At 50.7% G+C, this 16,142-nt stretch overlaps 2 protein-coding genes across 2 annotated transcripts in view; one reads left to right on the forward strand and one right to left on the reverse strand.

Annotated features, from left to right (window-relative positions):
- SCAP (SREBF chaperone) overlaps positions 1-6,750 on the forward strand; it is a 37,899-nt gene extending 31,149 nt beyond the window's left edge. Inside the window, 4 exon segments of the mRNA XM_026721082.2 lie at positions 368-534; positions 1,986-2,066; positions 2,903-3,109; positions 4,448-6,750. Coding sequence (XP_026576867.2) covers positions 368-534; positions 1,986-2,066; positions 2,903-3,109; positions 4,448-4,693 — 701 coding nt within the window. The 3' untranslated portion in view covers positions 4,694-6,750.
- A 1,910-nt stretch (positions 6,751-8,660) lies between these two features.
- PTPN23 (protein tyrosine phosphatase non-receptor type 23) overlaps positions 8,661-16,142 on the reverse strand; it is a 32,578-nt gene continuing 25,096 nt past the window's right edge. Inside the window, 7 exon segments of the mRNA XM_087915817.1 lie at positions 8,661-10,357; positions 10,360-10,440; positions 10,443-10,470; positions 11,137-11,253; positions 11,335-11,473; positions 13,699-13,803; positions 14,648-14,832. Coding sequence (XP_087771943.1) covers positions 9,867-10,357; positions 10,360-10,440; positions 10,443-10,470; positions 11,137-11,253; positions 11,335-11,473; positions 13,699-13,803; positions 14,648-14,832 — 1,146 coding nt within the window. The 3' untranslated portion in view covers positions 8,661-9,866.

The raw sequence follows: 16,142 nt of genomic DNA on the forward strand, positions 1-16,142 counted from the left end.
TTTCTTTCCTTTTCTCTCTTTTCCTCTCTCTCCCTTATCTTTATCTTTTTTCTTTCTCACTTCTTTCTTCTCTCTTTCCTTTCTCCTTTTCTGTTTCTGTCTTTCTTTTTCATTCTCATTTTCTGTTTCTCTTTTCCCTGTCTTTTTCTCCTTTCCTTCCTTTTCCTTTTTTCTTTCCTTTTCCCTCACCCTTTTCCTCTCTGCCTCATCTTTCTTTTTTCTTTCTCTCCTTTCTCTCTTTTATTTCCTTTCCTTTTCTCTGCTTTTTTTCTTTTTCTTCTTTCTCATTTTCTCATTTACTTTTCTCTCTTTTTCTGTCTCCTTCCTTCTTTTCTTCCCTCCCTTTCTCTTTTTTCTCTCTTTCCAGCCACTCCGGGCAGGAACAGCCTCCCGTCACCGCCGGTCTACAGCCCCAATGACCTCCTCAGCTGCCAGCTGACTCACACAGTGACCTGCGCTCACCAAAAGCCCATCACCACCCTGAAGGCTGCGGCCGGCCGGCTAGTGACCGGCAGCCAGGACCACACTCTACGAGTAAGGAAGGCTTTGGGGTCAGAGGTTGGACCTTACCGGGCAAGGTTCCCGCCCTTCTAGGCAGGCCCCATGCATCCAGGTTTTCCTGGGGCGGTGGCGGTATGCTACCGATTCGGACCAGTTTGGCCAAACCGGTAGTAAAAAAAAAAAAAGTCTCCGATGATATGCTGAACAAAAACTCTGCACTGGTGACAGGAAGGGCATCTGGCCAGTAAATATTCTGCTGGCTTCATTCATTTGCCCCGACTGAATGGGACAACTGAATGGAGCAAGGGATTATGGGGTCGCTAAATGAAGATGATGATGATTTAAATGGATAAATGTATAACAAACAGATCATTGTGGTATTTATCCTATAAGGTTTAGGGGGATGAATTTTCAAGGTCAATTTCCCTTCCAGCTTTCTTCTTCTGTAAGGGTCTCCTGCTTGGGGTGGGGGGTTGGTCTAGTCCAGCGGTCGCCAACCAGTCAGCCAGGCCGTGAGAAAATTTTGGTGGGCCGCAGAGAAATCTCACCCCCAAAGCACACACCCCCAAAACAATTAATCCAGGCTGTGCAGAAACACAAGGCTGCCCCGCCCACATGGCCCCCGGGAACCCTCCCCACCCACTCACTCCTTACCCAGCAAACTTGCCTGCTAAGTTGCTATTTTCCCTTTTTCCGACCATCAGCTGTTCTGCTGTGTTGGGAGATTTAAATTAGCTAGAAAGCAGGAAATGGTTGGATTTCTTGCCTTGTAGCTAAGCACAGCCAAACCTCCCTGAGGACTGAAGGTTTGCTTGCAAGCAAATTCAGTGCACACACATGGCAAGCAAATTTGAGAGACTGAGCTAGCCGATGGCAGATAGATAGATCACTGAATGATTCTGTGAGCAACTGAAATCTTCCTGCTTTGCCTGATTTGGGATAAAAGTTGCTTTTTTATATAAAAAAAATCAATATTTATATAAGTATTTATAATATTTACATACAAGCCATGCCCATCCAGTCACATGACCACCAAGCCACACCCACAAATTAGGCCGCACCCACAGAACCAGTTACTGGTCCCTGGGATCTAAAATTATGAGTTTGGTGGTCCCTGAGGTCCAAAAGGTTGGCGACCCCTGGTCTAGATGACCTCCAAGGTCCCTTCCAACTCTGTCCTTCTATAAGTGGTGTGGTGCCTATAGGTGGAGCTCTCACTTCCCAATCCGGAGGCTGTGAGTTCGATCCTAGGTAGAGGCTGATATTTCTGTCTCTCTGGGCACAATGAGAATATGTCTGCTGAACAAAAACTTCACACGGACAAGGAAGGACATCCGGCCATTAAAAACACTCGGCTCTCTCCACCCCGAAAGGGATTATGGGGTCCTTTAAATGACCGGCAGGTCCTCCTCAAGGGGGCCAAACCAGGAAAGGAGCGATGGGCCTGTGGGGGGCTTGGCTCAGCGCTATTGTTTTCCGTCTAGGTGTATCGCCTAGAAGATTCCTGTTGTCTCTTCACCCTACAAGGCCACTCGGGGGCCATCACCGCCGTCTACATCGACCAGGTAGGGATGATCGAAGAATCGAGGGGGACAAGCTGCCAGTAGAAGAAGGGGTTGGCGTGTGAAGGGCATTGAGCGGCATTGTGCAACGGGGTTGGTCTACATGACCTCCGAGGTCCCTTCTGAGCTCTGTTGTGATGAAATCAGAGGGCGTCATCTTGGCTCTCGGCCATGTCTCAACATTGGAGGTTTTCATGAAGAGCCTGGACAGCCATTTGTTTGAAATGCTAGAGCACAGGGTTGGATTAGATGACCTCTGAGGCTCCTTCCATCTCTGCTCATTCCTCTCATCTTCCTCCCTTCCTCCCTTCCCTGTTCCTTCCATTGTCCTTTTTTCCTTCCTTCCTTTTTCCCTCCCTCCCTCCTACATTCTCTTTATTTTCCTTCCCTCTCATCTCCCTCCACTTATTCCTTCCATTTTCTTCTTTCCTCCCTCACTCCTTTTTCCCTCTCTCCTTCACTCCCTTTGTTTTCCTTCCTTTTCCCTCCCCCTCTCATCTTCCTTTTCCTCTCTCCTTCATTCCCTTTATTTTCCTCCGTCCTTTCTCCCTCCTTACTTCCTCTCATCTCCCTCTCTTCTTTGTTCCTTCCATTGTCCTTTTTTCCTTCTTTCCTTTCTCCCTCCTTTATTTTCCTTCCTTTTCCCTCTCTCTCATTATCTTGCTCCCTTCATTCCTTCCATTTTCCTCCTCCCTCCCTCCTCCCTTGCTTCCTTCCTCCCTCTCATCTCCCTCCCTCCCTCCTTCCATCCATCCATCCATCCATCCCTGTAACCTCACCCTCCCTGGGTCGAGGCCGCAAAGAGACCTGTTCCTCTTCGTTGCCCCTCCCCGCTCCAGACCATGGTGCTGGCGAGTGGGGGCCAGGATGGTGCCATCTGCCTCTGGGACGTCCTGACGGGCAGCCGCGTGAACCACATCTGCGCCCATCGGGGTGATGTCACCTCCCTGACCTGTACCACCTCGTGTGTCATCAGCAGTGGCCTGGACGACATCATCAACATCTGGGACCGGGCCTCGGGGATCAAACATTATTCCATTCAGCAGGTGGATGTCAACTCATAAAACGTTTTATAGTTGCCAACAGAAAAGGGGGAGGAGAAAGGAATTCGACAGGGCAATGCGGCAGTTTGGAATCGAAAGTGCATTCCATTCATATCTTGCAAAGATGATAACTAGGCGACTGGAGTTTCTGCCGTGCAAAAAACCTTAATTGGAGAATATGATTGATGACTCTTGGCTAGGGATGTGTTTCGATTGGAGAATATGATTTGTGATACACCCAGAGGGGCGGAGGTGGGGGATACCAGGGTCAGGGGTGACAGTGAATTGCGTGTACCCTACACCCAGGCAGTGCCGGACACGTTCACTCCCAATAAATCCTTCATAGTTTTGGGAGCCTCTGGGACGTGCTTCCGAAGACTCCGCTGTGCTGGGGTGTCAAACTCAATTTCATTTGAGGGCCACATCAGGGTTGTGTTTGAACTTGGGGGCGGGCTGGGGGGGCATAGCCTGGCTCAGCGTGGCCAGCTTGATGTCACTCATTCCTCACCCCAGCCCACCCCAGGTGCCCCCAACAGGAGTGACATCAAACTGGCCTTGCCAGGAACCCCTACTCTAGATGAGGGGTATCTGTCAGAGCATTTTCAGCGTGAAAACGTTACTATGGTGAGACAACTCAGGAGCAAAACACAGCACACAGAGACTTAAGACATTTTAACGGTGGTTTATATACAAGATAAATATACATGGTAGGCAAATACCTGACCAGCAATCAATCTTCTTAACTCTGCATGGAGGAACTCTACAGCGGAGACAGGATGCCCTCTAATGGCTGCCTTATATAAACACCTTTTAAAGGGGTAAAATCCCGTGAACTCACTAGTCTTAGAGTGACTCCTTAGTCTTAAAGGGGCAACGCTAAGGCCGATTCATCTTCCTTGCATTAGCCTTACATTGCAACCGCTTTACATCTGGTCAGCTCCTGCCCACAGGATACTTAGATTTGCCCCACGGGGCCGCCCTGGCAAACAGCCGGCCCACGGTGCCTCTGCCAGCGGAAAGGGTCGCAAGCGGCCCTCCAGAGCTCCGTCTTCGCTGGCAGAGAGCTGCCAGAGGCCATCATGGCCGAAAACAGAGCCTGGTAGAGGCACCACGAGCAAGTCATTTGCTGTTTCCAGGTCAGCCCTGCAGGTCAGATCTAAGCATCCCATGGGCCAGATGTGGCCCATGGGCCTTGAGTTTGATACCCCTGGTGTGGATCCTCTGAACATTGGAAGTCAGAAACATGGAGGTTTGACATCGCCTGCTGCTACCAAAGCCCGTTCCTGTCTGCCAAGCCCCACCTCTGACCTTTCTCTTACCCCCCCTTTGCTCTCTACACAGGACATGGGCTGTGGAGCCAGCCTGGGCGTGATCTCAGACAATTTGCTAGTCACTGGCGGTCAAGGCTGCGTCTCCTTCTGGGACATTGGCTATGGCGACCTGTTGCAGACGGTCTACCTGGGCAAGAGCAATGAGTCGCAGCCGGCCCGGCAAATCCTGGTGCTGGAGAACGCGGCCATTGTCTGCAACTTCGGCAGTGAACTCAACCTGGTTTACGTACCGTCAGTGCTCGAGAAGCGGGACTGAAAGGGTGGGAGGCAGAGGAAGAGAATCAAGAAGCCCCTAACCCATCCCGTCCCTTTGAACTGCTCCTGGACACCCAGCGATGCAGGGAAGATACTTGGCAGAGTTTTCTGTCCCCTGGAAGAACGGGAAGGAGGCCGATGTCGAATCTTCCAATTTTCTGGATTTGGGGCGAGGTGGGGCATGAGGCCAGGGCCACCGTTCTGGAAGGGTTGTAGTGGATGGACGCCGGGGAACAACTATTGGCGAGCCAGGCAGGAGAGTTTTCCACAACCCTGCGGCAGCGACGTTTCCTTTGCCGTCCATTTGGGTGGGTGCTGAATCTGGCCACACAGGAGCCCTCAAAAAAATGGGCTGGGGGCAAAGAATGGGAGGGCTTCCCCAGTGCCCCCTTTGTCTCCTGAGCCATTTAATTGGGGTGGGGTGGGGGCTTCCAAATCTAGGGAAATGAAACAAGCCAGATTGATTCCATCCACCGCAGGCTTCAGCCAGTGATCTGCAGCAGGTGTGAAAAGAGTGGGTGCAGTTACTCCCCGTTGTATTTATTTCTGCTGTACATAGTTATTTATTCCAGCACATCAGGGGGAGAGAATAGGAGATACGCTGCCTGCTGTAAACCGAGATCATGAAAATGGGCTTGCTGGCTGCTGCAAGCCGAGCTTAAAGATCAGGGATGGGATGTCACCGATTCCCCTTTGCTTTGACACTAAACCTGCCCAGCGCGGACTTCAGGGCAGCTTTACCGGCTGTAGGCATGGCTGTGTTGTCATCCCCCCCACCCCTGGTAAAGATAGAGTCCCAACCGTGATTCAACCGAGTCATGGCGGTTTTCAGGGATCCAATCAGAGTGTTATTCAGGTTTTGACCAGTTCTGGAGAACCAGTAGCGGAAATTTTGAGTAGTTTGGAGAACCGGTGGTAACCTTCCTCCTGGAGTGGGGGGGTGGGAATGGAGATTTTGCAGTATCCTTCCCCTGCCACACCCACCAAGCCATGCCCACAGAACCGGTAGTAAAAAAAATTGAAACCCACCACCGGATCTAATGTCTGCCTCGGACAGACATGCAGTTCCCACGGTTCAGCATCATGTAGAGTTTTGTGTCCCGAAGACCCAGAGGGCATACCATAAACGGGTTTGTCTGCTGAGTCGATGTGGGTGCCACGATGGGAAAATTAACTAGAACGGGGAGGGGGGAAAAAGTGGGGTGGGGGAGATTTCAGTTGGTCCAAAAGACACGAGAAATGTTCGGGAAGTGCAGTTAATATACGTGGTTTATTTCTTAATTTAAAGCCATTTGCATAGGAACTAGTTTATTTATAATTTAGGACCGCTGCTTGTAAGGCGCTCATCGGCAGGAGGCGGCTTGGGGGCTTGCCTGCTGAGGTTTGGCAGCCTTGCGCCCAAGGCCGGATGGGGTGGGGCATGGTAGAGCTAAACCATTCCCCGATGTTTCTTAACCATGGCCATTTCCAGACCTGTAGACTTCTTGCAGCTAGTTAGGGTACAGGCGGTCCTCATCTTACGGCCACAACAGCCTGCCCACGTTCACTGTAAAATGGGCCAGCCTGCTGGCAGCATCCCGCAACCGTGTGACCAATTCCTGACGTTTTTGCCAGGGGTTGTTAAAACACCACAGAAATTACGTGAACCCCTTGTTCACCGTGGCACAATTATGCTGAAAACCAGAAGTGGTTCCTACGGACAAAACTCTCGTAAATCGAGGTCAGGCAAACCATAGGGGGAGGGGCTTGTAGGATGCTGCAAATATGGTCGTGGGTCTGAGTGGGTTGTAAGTCGTAACTCTTTACAGTTGCTAAGTACATGTATTCTGAGTGAAGGCCACGTATCTCGAAGGGATGCGTGCAGATTGGGACAGATCGAGCCCCTCTTCCCAGCCCTGTCATCCCGCATCCTGCCCCCCCCACCCCCCCTGGTCCAATGCCCATATGATGCCTCCAGTGGCCTTAGCTCTGCTGTACCCTTTCGACTGTATGGTAGATGCTTTTATACACGATTGTGTTTTGTAACGTGTACAGGCACATTAAAGAGAATTAACTTCACGCCTCCTGTGGTTTTTGGGGAGACTGGAAATAATATATTTTTTCTGCCCGAGAGAAACCCTAACCCACAACCCCTGCTCCCTACTGGGCCATGAGCCGTTCAGAATCGGGCCACAGAAGTGGACGAGCACAAGCGTGTACAGCTGCTTGTGCAAGCAGTAGCAGCAGACACACAGACCTGTCGCTTGAGTGAATGGAGCTGTAAACGGGGGCGGTGGGGGGGTACCCTTGCCTGCCACTCATGTAGAACCATTCCCCCTTCCCGCCATTCCTCCGCTTGAGAGCGGAGGAAGAAAGTAATGTTTTTAAATGCCTTTCACGCAGCGTTGTTGATGGCAAGGTAGAAGCGGGTGCGAGAAAGACGCGGCTCTCCTAGAAAGGCAGAATTCCAACTGCAAAGGATCATGGAAGCATTGAACCCTGAAGTAGTGCAATTCCCTTTAAAAAAAAAGAAATAGGTCAATACCCCGGTACTCGTGCTTAATTGGTTTTGGGAGGTGTGACGAGCACTAAAAAAAATTGAATAGCAAACCAACCACGTGATTTATTACGTGACCTTTCATTTCAGCGGAAGGGTAGGACTTCCTATTTGTCCCTTTTCCTATGTCGGCAAGCTTCCTGAGCATGGCCAACTTGCTTTCACTCTTCGGTGGTAGTCGTCCACTTTCTTTTTCCACCACGTTGACAAGGGTGACCACCGGGGCATTTGCACGTCAAAATGCGTCTTGAGTACCAAAAGCGGCAAGTTTTGAAGCAGTCGAATACCGACAACGCAGGCCAGTCCTTCCAGAGTGGGCCCAAAAGCCACATCTCAGCAGCCCAAGGGCCAAATCTGGGCCCTGGGCCTTGAGTTTGACATCCCTGTAATACAGGTGATATATAGCTGAGGTTGGTACATATGTAAATAGATAGATGGATAGACAAGTTATGGATGGATGGATGGATGGATGGATGGATGGATGGATGTAGGGAGAATGGGAAATTATACATATGGATGGATGCAATGGAGGGCTGCTACCAGTTCACATCGGTTAAGGTGACCCCGGGACAAATTATGAGTTGGTGAAGCGTATTCTCACAGAACCAGTTGTTGAACTGGTTGTAGCCCACCACTGGATGGATATAAGCAGAAAAGTGAGGGAGGTTATTGTGGTCCACCAGCAGCCCGCAGAGACAGGAGCAGAACTGGACAGTGGCGAAGAACGGGGACCAGTCTGGAAGCCTGGGAAGGACTCGGACAAGGATCCTGCGTCCGACAGAGATGGGTCCAGGGCCATTTAGAAGTTATGTGCTGACTTTGGAGCCTCCAGAATCTGACATCACCAAGGCAGAGGAACAAGGGGAGCCTGGTCCCAGTGCACACTTGTGCAGAGCTGCCAGAAGGCAAGAGCAGCTGAGACAAAAGGGGCAACTTGGGATTAAGCTTGGAGGTAATTGGCCCCTCCCACTGTACATAAAGGAGGAGCAAAGGGACAGGAGCCTTTGCAGGAAGCAATGTTCACTCTGTTCAGATTAAACTTTGAAGTTCTGTGGGGACTTTGTACTCAGTGTTTTACAGTTCATTTGGCATTTTAGTTGCTGGCAGCAATTCAAAGGAGAGAAAGTTAAGTGCGTATCTTGAGAGACTGGGACTTATTACAGGCTGGGAATGAATATAATTCCCAGTTGTTGAAATAAAAAAAGACTTGTTTGGACTAAGCATGTGCTTAATTAAGGTCTAAGGAGGTCTTGGTCAGCAGTTTTGACAAATAATAAATGGATAGATGATTGACAGATAGACACAGATTGTAATATTTTTTAACTACATAAGCCGCCCTGAGTTACCCTGTGGTTAAGATAGGTGGCCAATAAATTTAATAAATAAATTACGTTAAAAGGAGGAGGAAATAAAAACAGTCTTAACAACGACACCCATCTCCAACGCCCCGTTTAATTTGCTTTCGTAGCAAAGAACTGAAAAAGTGTTGGCTGTTAAAATTACACTGGAAGTTTGGAAACCGGAAGCCAGTATTAACATTTGTACAGAAGGAAAAAGGAAAAAAAAGAAAAATTAATACGTTTTCCCAAGACTGGTCAATGCACGGGTTGGCGGAATCCACAAACGTATCAACATTCTTTGGGACAGAAAACCAGCCAGTCTATCCAGGAAAGACGAGTCTTGCCAGGCCTTTTCTCCCTCGGAGGAGGGGGTGCTCCCACATTTTAGCTGTCCCACTGACCCCCATTCCTTGGGGCACGGAATGCCTGCTTCGGGGGGGGCCACACTGGTGTCGACGGTGTCCACACCCGTTTTTTTCAACAGCCGTTGTCAAGTGAATCAAGTTCGGTAGACCATGTGGCTCAAAATTCAGCATCACTGGACTGGGGTGGGGGGAATAGCGGGGAACCCCTGTGGTCCTGAATTGGGGGGGAGGCGAGAGACACAACAGGAAAAAAAAAGAACCTTTGGAAACCGAATCGGGCCACCTAAGGAAACCTGGGGAGGAAAAGCCGTACCAAGTGTCAGATTCCACCAAGAGTCAACCAAGGGTTCCCTATTTATCTGGGGACCCCCGCCTCCCAGCCTCCCCAGTTTGGCAGGATCAACTGGACCGTCTCAAGTCCTACCAACGTTCATGGGGAGGAATGAGAAATGGGCGGTGCAGGAGATCCCAGCTTTTAGTGGCTTGTCCCAGGTTTACTTGCCATAGAACGGGACACTAAGGTGAGAGGACGGTCGCGGGGTGTGTGCGTCTTGAAAAGCTGAACCGTCTGTGCCCCCCCACTCCCAATCACACCCCAAACTTTGAGTGGGCATGAGGACTCTGGCTGGCATCACAGATTTACTCCTGGCTCAACTGCCCCGGCATTGAGGTGAACCGTAACAGACGCGTGGTCCTGGCTGGGGCTGAAAAGGAAGCGGGAAGGCAACCGGTAACCGTTCTGAGCATTCCAGCATCGCCGCAGCGCGGGGTCTTGAACAACCATAAGCATGGCGAGAGTGTTCCAGAGGCAGTACGGCATTCCCGAAGTGGTCAGTTGCAGGCAAATATACCGCCGTCTCACCTGGAACTCCACCACAAACCAGGAAGTTAAGTACAGGAGGATTGAGGGGGCGGGGGGCTTGCTGCACCTGCTCAGGTTTTGTTGAGAGTCCAGAGAGGGTCCAACTTGCTGAGAGGGTCATCACTGGGAAGGGCTCCTCGCAGACCCTCCCCGTTCTGCGGCTGGAGAAAACTCTGCTTGCTCACTTTGTGCCGGCCCTTAAGTGAGCTGTCCAGGGTGAAGGCCTCCGGGGTGAGTGAAGCCAGGAGCTCCAAGGAGGAAGAGGAGGAGGAGGAGGGAGGGAGGGCCGGTGTAGATGCCAACGGCTCTACCCTCGGGAGACTTTCCGCCTTCTCCTCGCTTCTCTCCTCTTCCATGGAGCTGCTCATCTCGACGATCGATGGGGCCACTGGCTCGGACAATGCCGGAGCCGGTGTGACAGGTGGAGAAAACCCCGGCATGTTCTCTGTGCAGCCTGCCTCGGGAAAGCTTCGTGGACCAGCGGAAGATGCCGGCGGCGGGACTGCAGCATCCAACGGGGGCATTGAGGCTGCCGCCTCTAACCCTCGGCCATTGGGGGATGCTCGGCGCTGCCTGGGAGAGGTCGGATGCTGAGTTTGGCAATGGTGGCTTGGATGGAGCTGATGGGGACGTCGCCCCCAAGACTAGATCTTGGAGGTCCTGCTGGAGAGGCACCTGGAAGGAGAGAGGGGGAGGCTGAAGAGAGTACACAGTCCTCAACTTTACATGAGTTCACTCAGTGACCATTCACAGTTACGACAGCAGTGAAAACAGGGATTTATGATCCAGTTTTCACACTGATGACCGTTGTAGCATCCTGACATTCTGATACTTAACAATTCCGCCCTTTTGGCAACTTTCTGACCAGGAAAAAAGTCAATGGAGAAGCCAGGTTCATTTAACAACCGAGTTACCAATTTAACATCTGCCGCGATTCGCTTAACCTACGTGATGAGAAAAAAGGCATTAAGCGGGACACAACCGAGGTTGGAATTCAGCCGGTACGGACCGGTTCGGGTGAACTGGTTGTGAAGCTTGTGCTCACTGAACCAACGGTTACACCAGTTGAATCTCACCGCAGGACATAACTTCCTTAACAGTCTCGCTCAGTAACATAAATTTGGGGGTCACAATTATGGCTGTATAGTGAGGATTACCTGTGGGATGTAGGTCATCACAATTCCCAGAATTCACATTTTATTCAGGACAAGCCGTGGCTTAAATAAGAGCTTGTTTCTCCTGGGTTCTTCAACTGAAGTATCTGCATGGGTTCAAGAGGCTGCCTCCCCCCCACCCCCAGATCATCTCTTTTCTGCAACCCATTAGGCAATGCTACCTTACCTTTTGGGCACTGCTGCTGGCCGGCTTGCAGGCCAAGGCCGCGGACATCACACCATGTCTCTGCAATACCTGCACAGCATGTTTCAGGACCGCTTCGTAGCAAAATCGGAGATGGACCTGGAAGAGAAGCTGCCTGTTCAGATACCCACCGCTGACCACCTCCGCTATCCTGGAGTTGGGTTTGCCTGCTTCCCTTACCTTCTCCTGCAGCATGTGTTTCCTCTGTTGACGGATGCGCTTCACGAGTTGAACCAAATCCGGGATGCTGTTGCCAGCTTCTACCTCCTGCATGGCGGCGTAGAGGAGGCAGAAGGCTCCTGTGCGGCCCACGCCGGAACTGCAAGGAAAGAAGACCGAAAGATCAGGTCTGCAAGATCTTGCGCAACCCTTCCCCCACTGTCCTAGACAACTTGCTAAGTACGTGGGGGGGAATTTACACAAAGGCTGTATTTGGCGGGAACCCAGAAAGCAGAATGGGACTCAACATGGCCGATTCGCCATGTGACAACTCGCCACGGACAACTCGCCCCAGAAAAACTCGCCACAGAACAACTCACCATAGTCAACAAGCTTCGGGACAACTCACCATGGCCAACTCTCTGCAGGACAACTCATTCAGATAACTCGCTGCGGCCAATTCGCCGTGGGCAAACTTGCTACGTGATAACTTGCCACAGCCAAATTGTTGCGGGACGCCATGGTCAACTTGCTGGGGAACAACTCACTGCAGGACAACTCGCCATAGCCAACTCAAGCCAACTTGTGGGATGCTATGGTCAACTCGCCGCAGGACAACTTGCTGCAGGACAACTTGCTGCGTGATAACTCGCCACAGCCAATTGGTTGCGAGATGCCATGTCAACTCGCCGCAGGACAATTCACTGCAGGACAATTCACCATAGAACAACTTGCCACAGGATAACTCACCACCGTCAACTAGCTGCGTGACAACTCGCCAACAGCCAACTAATCGTGGGATAACTCATCACAGCCAACTGGTTGCCCCAGGACAATTTAGCAATCCGATTTAATTATTTTAAATTTTAAAAAGTAATTGGTTTCATTTTGGTCGTTCCTATTTCACGCTGTTCCTCCTTTGGCATCAGTGGTGGGATTCCAAATTGCACGCTACCGGTTCTAGGCACTCAAAAGATTGCTTTGCACATGCATGCAGCAATCCAAGATCACTTCATGTGCGCACGCAGAACTCAAAAAGATCGCCCTCAGGGAGGTGAGTTGGGGTTGCTTTAGCTCCGCTGAGGTGCGGTAATCCGCTCTGCCACGTGAATCAGCTGAGCTAAAAATCAATGGAATTGTTCTGACCAAGGCCTCCTGAGACTGTAATTAAGCACACGCTTAATCCAAACAAGTCTTGTTTTATTTCAGTGCTGGGAGTTATTTTCATTCCCAGCCGGTAATGAGTCCCAAACAGTCCCCTGAGATAAGCACCCACCTTTCTCTCCTTTGAATGGCTGCCAACAACTAAAGTGCCAAACTGTAAAAAACCCAACCTGAATACAAAGTCCCCACAGAGCTTCAAGGTTTAATTTGAACAGAGCGAACAACGTTGCCTCCTGCAAAGACTCCTGTCCCTTTGCCTGACCTTTATCCCTGAGGGGAGGGGCAATCACCTCCCAGCCTTACGCCTGAGTCGCCCCTTTCGTCTCAGCTGCTCTCGCCTTCTGGCAGCTCTGCGCACACACACACACACACACTGGGAACAGGCTCCCCTGGGTCCTCTGCCTCACTGCTGCCAGGCTCCGAAGGCTTCGGACTCAGCAGCCTACTCCCAAATGGCCCTGGCCCCATCTATGTATCGGATGTAAAACCCTCGTCCGAATTCTCTCCAGACTCTCGGACTGGTCCCTGTTCTTCCCCACTATCGGATTCCGCTGCTGTCACACAGGCTGCCGATGAATCACAACAGGAATATAGGATGGGAAAGGGCAGGTGTGTGGGGCCAATCAGAGGTGGTATTTGCTGGTTCTCCAAACCGGTCAAAATTTTCGCTACTGGTATGCCAGAACCGATCCGAACCGGCTGAATAACACCTCTGCTGGGCACCTCTGCTGGGCAGAAGGGATTTTTTTTAACGATTCTATTCCACCATTTCTTTGATATTAGTCAGCAACCTGCAGCTCTGGAGCCACATAGAGCTCTTTCATCCCTCAGCTGCGGCTCTCTGTCACTGGTCAGCTCCACACAATTTATAGGATTTTCAGTTAGGAGAGATAGAGGAAAAAGGATGCCACGCTAGGAGGAGCCTCTATGGTGGGGGAACCAGACTTCCGGTCAACTTTAGAATTGAATGGGGGGCTTCTGGTTAGGATTTTTGTGGGTCTTTCAGTGTTTAAGGTTGCCAACTCCTGGTCTAACTCTTGTCCCGCCATGCCGAGTTATCCAGGGTGAATTGTCCATTGTAAGTTGGCTGCGGCAAATTGTCATATACCCTCCCAAAAGACCTAGAGTGACTGGGATGAGATTGACAGTGGGCTCCTCCCTAGATCTCCCCCCACCCTCAAGTTCTGGAACATTCCTCACGTCACCCATTCCCTATATTACCTGCAGTGGACCACAATGGGGGTGTGGAGGGGTCGCTGATGTAGGTAATGGCTGTGCACATCCTGGATAAACCGAAGCAAGTTCCCTTTGCTGTCTGGCAGGCCCCTGCAGGAAGAGTACAAGAGGTGAATGAAAAGCATAAAAAATTAAGTGGATTTGAACTTAATAGGCGAGATATTCAATTATTCATTCAATTTGTACCGTTTCCCCCAAAATATAACCTACCCTGAAAGTAAATCCTAGCTTGATTTTTATACATGCACCCAATATAAGTCCTACCCCCTAAAATAAGCCCTAATTAAGATCCCACCCGCTCCAGAGTGGATGGGTAAACATTAAGCTAGCTGAGGATGGGGCAGAGCTGCCCTACTACTTACCTTTGGACAGGTGTAACCAGGCCTCGCAAACCTTGACACCTGCCTTGCCGGCCCATTTCTTCTGCACCGGCAAGGCTGGCAAGGCTTTCCTGAAGGCTTCTGTACCTGATAAAAAAGTTCTGGATCGACCCAGAGCTCTGTTATCGAGTGCAGAGGCCGTCGGGAAAGCCTTGCCAGCCATAAACACTTTTGGAAGGAGGCCGGGGATGACATGTAAGCAAATGAGGTTAGGCAGCGCAGAACATCCCCCAAAATAAGACCTGGTACCTTTTTTTGGTGGCCAAGAAAGGACAGGGTCTTATTTTCGGGGAAACACTATATGTGTTTTCTTCATTTTCTCCATTTTCTCTTTCCATTCATTCTACATGCTGTCCATCTTCCTATCCATAGTAGCTTCAGGTGGTCGGTCCAGCAGTTTCGATGAAACCGGTTCCTGAAGCTCATCGAGACCCTCTCAACCCCCTCCCATCTGCTGCCCCCAAACTAGGCTGGCCCACCCACCACCCCACTGCCCTATGGGTAGCTCTGGCTGGCCCCCTCCCCTTTCCCAGCACCGATCCCCGGTTACGTACAGCTCCGGCCAGGAAGAAAACTGAAGGTGGATGACAGTCCGTTTCAGGCTCTGATCGTGGTATTGCAGTGTGATCATTCTTTCCAGGTGGGTGGGGCAGGCCTTCAGGCTAGTGAGGACGAGGGTGATGGAGCCGTGGACCATGGGCTGGCCTCGCTCTGTCGGGAAGTATCGGACTACCTTTTGCTGCCGAGCCGAGACAGAGAGAAAAAACTTTAAGCGGGGAGGAGGCAATTCCAAGACTTCCCCTCGAAAGCTGGGTCCCAGGGGAAGATTTTGGCTTGTTCAGACCAGGACTCCAAGCTCCCATCCTCCTCAGCCTTCTGGCTGGGGCTGAGGAGCTCAGTAAATGAGACAGATTAAAGGAGGGGAATGAGAGAATGAGACAAAGAGAAAGAATGAGAGAATGAGAGGGGGGATGAGAAGAGGGAATGAGGAAGAGAATGAAAGAATGAGAAAGAAAAATGAGAGAGAATGAGAGAGAGGGAATGAGAGAGAATGAGAGAGAGGTTTTGCATGCTGAGGCCAGCTTCGAAAACCGGACCGCAGAGGTGTGGAAGTGGTAGAAGCAGGAGGAGTGGGGGGAATGGGAAGGGGGAGGGAAAGAACTGTGGGGTCCTTTGGGCTCTCTAAGTTTAGTAGTTTTCTTGCAGACGTTTCATGACCCAACTAGGTAACATTATCAGTGACAGAAGAAAGAGGAGGAAAAGGAGAATTGTTGGGTCCTTGGTGCTAAGTTTGGGAGTTTTCTTGCAGACATTTCATGAGCCATCTGGGTAACATCAGCAGAACTAGAAGAGAGTGGAGTTTGTGGAGAGGAAGAGGAGGAGGAGGAGGAGGAGGAGGACGAGGAGGAGGAAGACTGTTGGGTCCTTGGTAATCTCTGAGCTTGGTGATTTTCTTGCAGATGTTTCATGACCTAACTACAGAATGTCATCAGTGCTACTTGAGAGGGAGGTTTGGGAAGAAGAGGAGCAGGACTTGGTGATAGCCAAGCTTGGTTGCTTTCTTGCACACGTTTCATGGGTAATGTCATTGGGGATAGAAGGGAAGGAAGTTTGTGGAGAGGAGAGGAGGACAAGAAGGGAACAAGGAGGTGGAAAAGGGGAAGAAGAAGAGAAGAGAGTGTCACCAGAGGTGGTATTCAGCCGGTTTGGACCGGTTCACACGAAAGTGGTTGCGGAAAATAGCTCAGAGAACCAGCAAATATCACCTCTGGCTGGACCCGCCCACCTGCCCCCCATTACCTCTCCTATATTCCCTTGTATTTTTTAGCTCAGCTGATGCACGCAGCAGAGGATTGCTGTGCCTAAGCTGAGCTAAAAAAACAGCACAGCTAACCAGTGTTGATACATCTGAAGCTCAAAGAGGACCAAGGGTACGTCGGGTCATCGACCCTATTCTGACCTAGGCTTCCCAAGATCATGAAGCCGACTCCTCGTCCTGCAGATGATAAAACATCTATTATTTAGGTTATAAAGTCCCGGCCAACTGTC

Source organism: Pseudonaja textilis, chromosome Z (genome assembly GCF_049901715.1).
Source record: "Pseudonaja textilis isolate UNSWEBS1 chromosome Z, rPseTex1.2, whole genome shotgun sequence".
NCBI classification, from domain to species: Eukaryota; Metazoa; Chordata; class Lepidosauria; order Squamata; family Elapidae; genus Pseudonaja; species Pseudonaja textilis.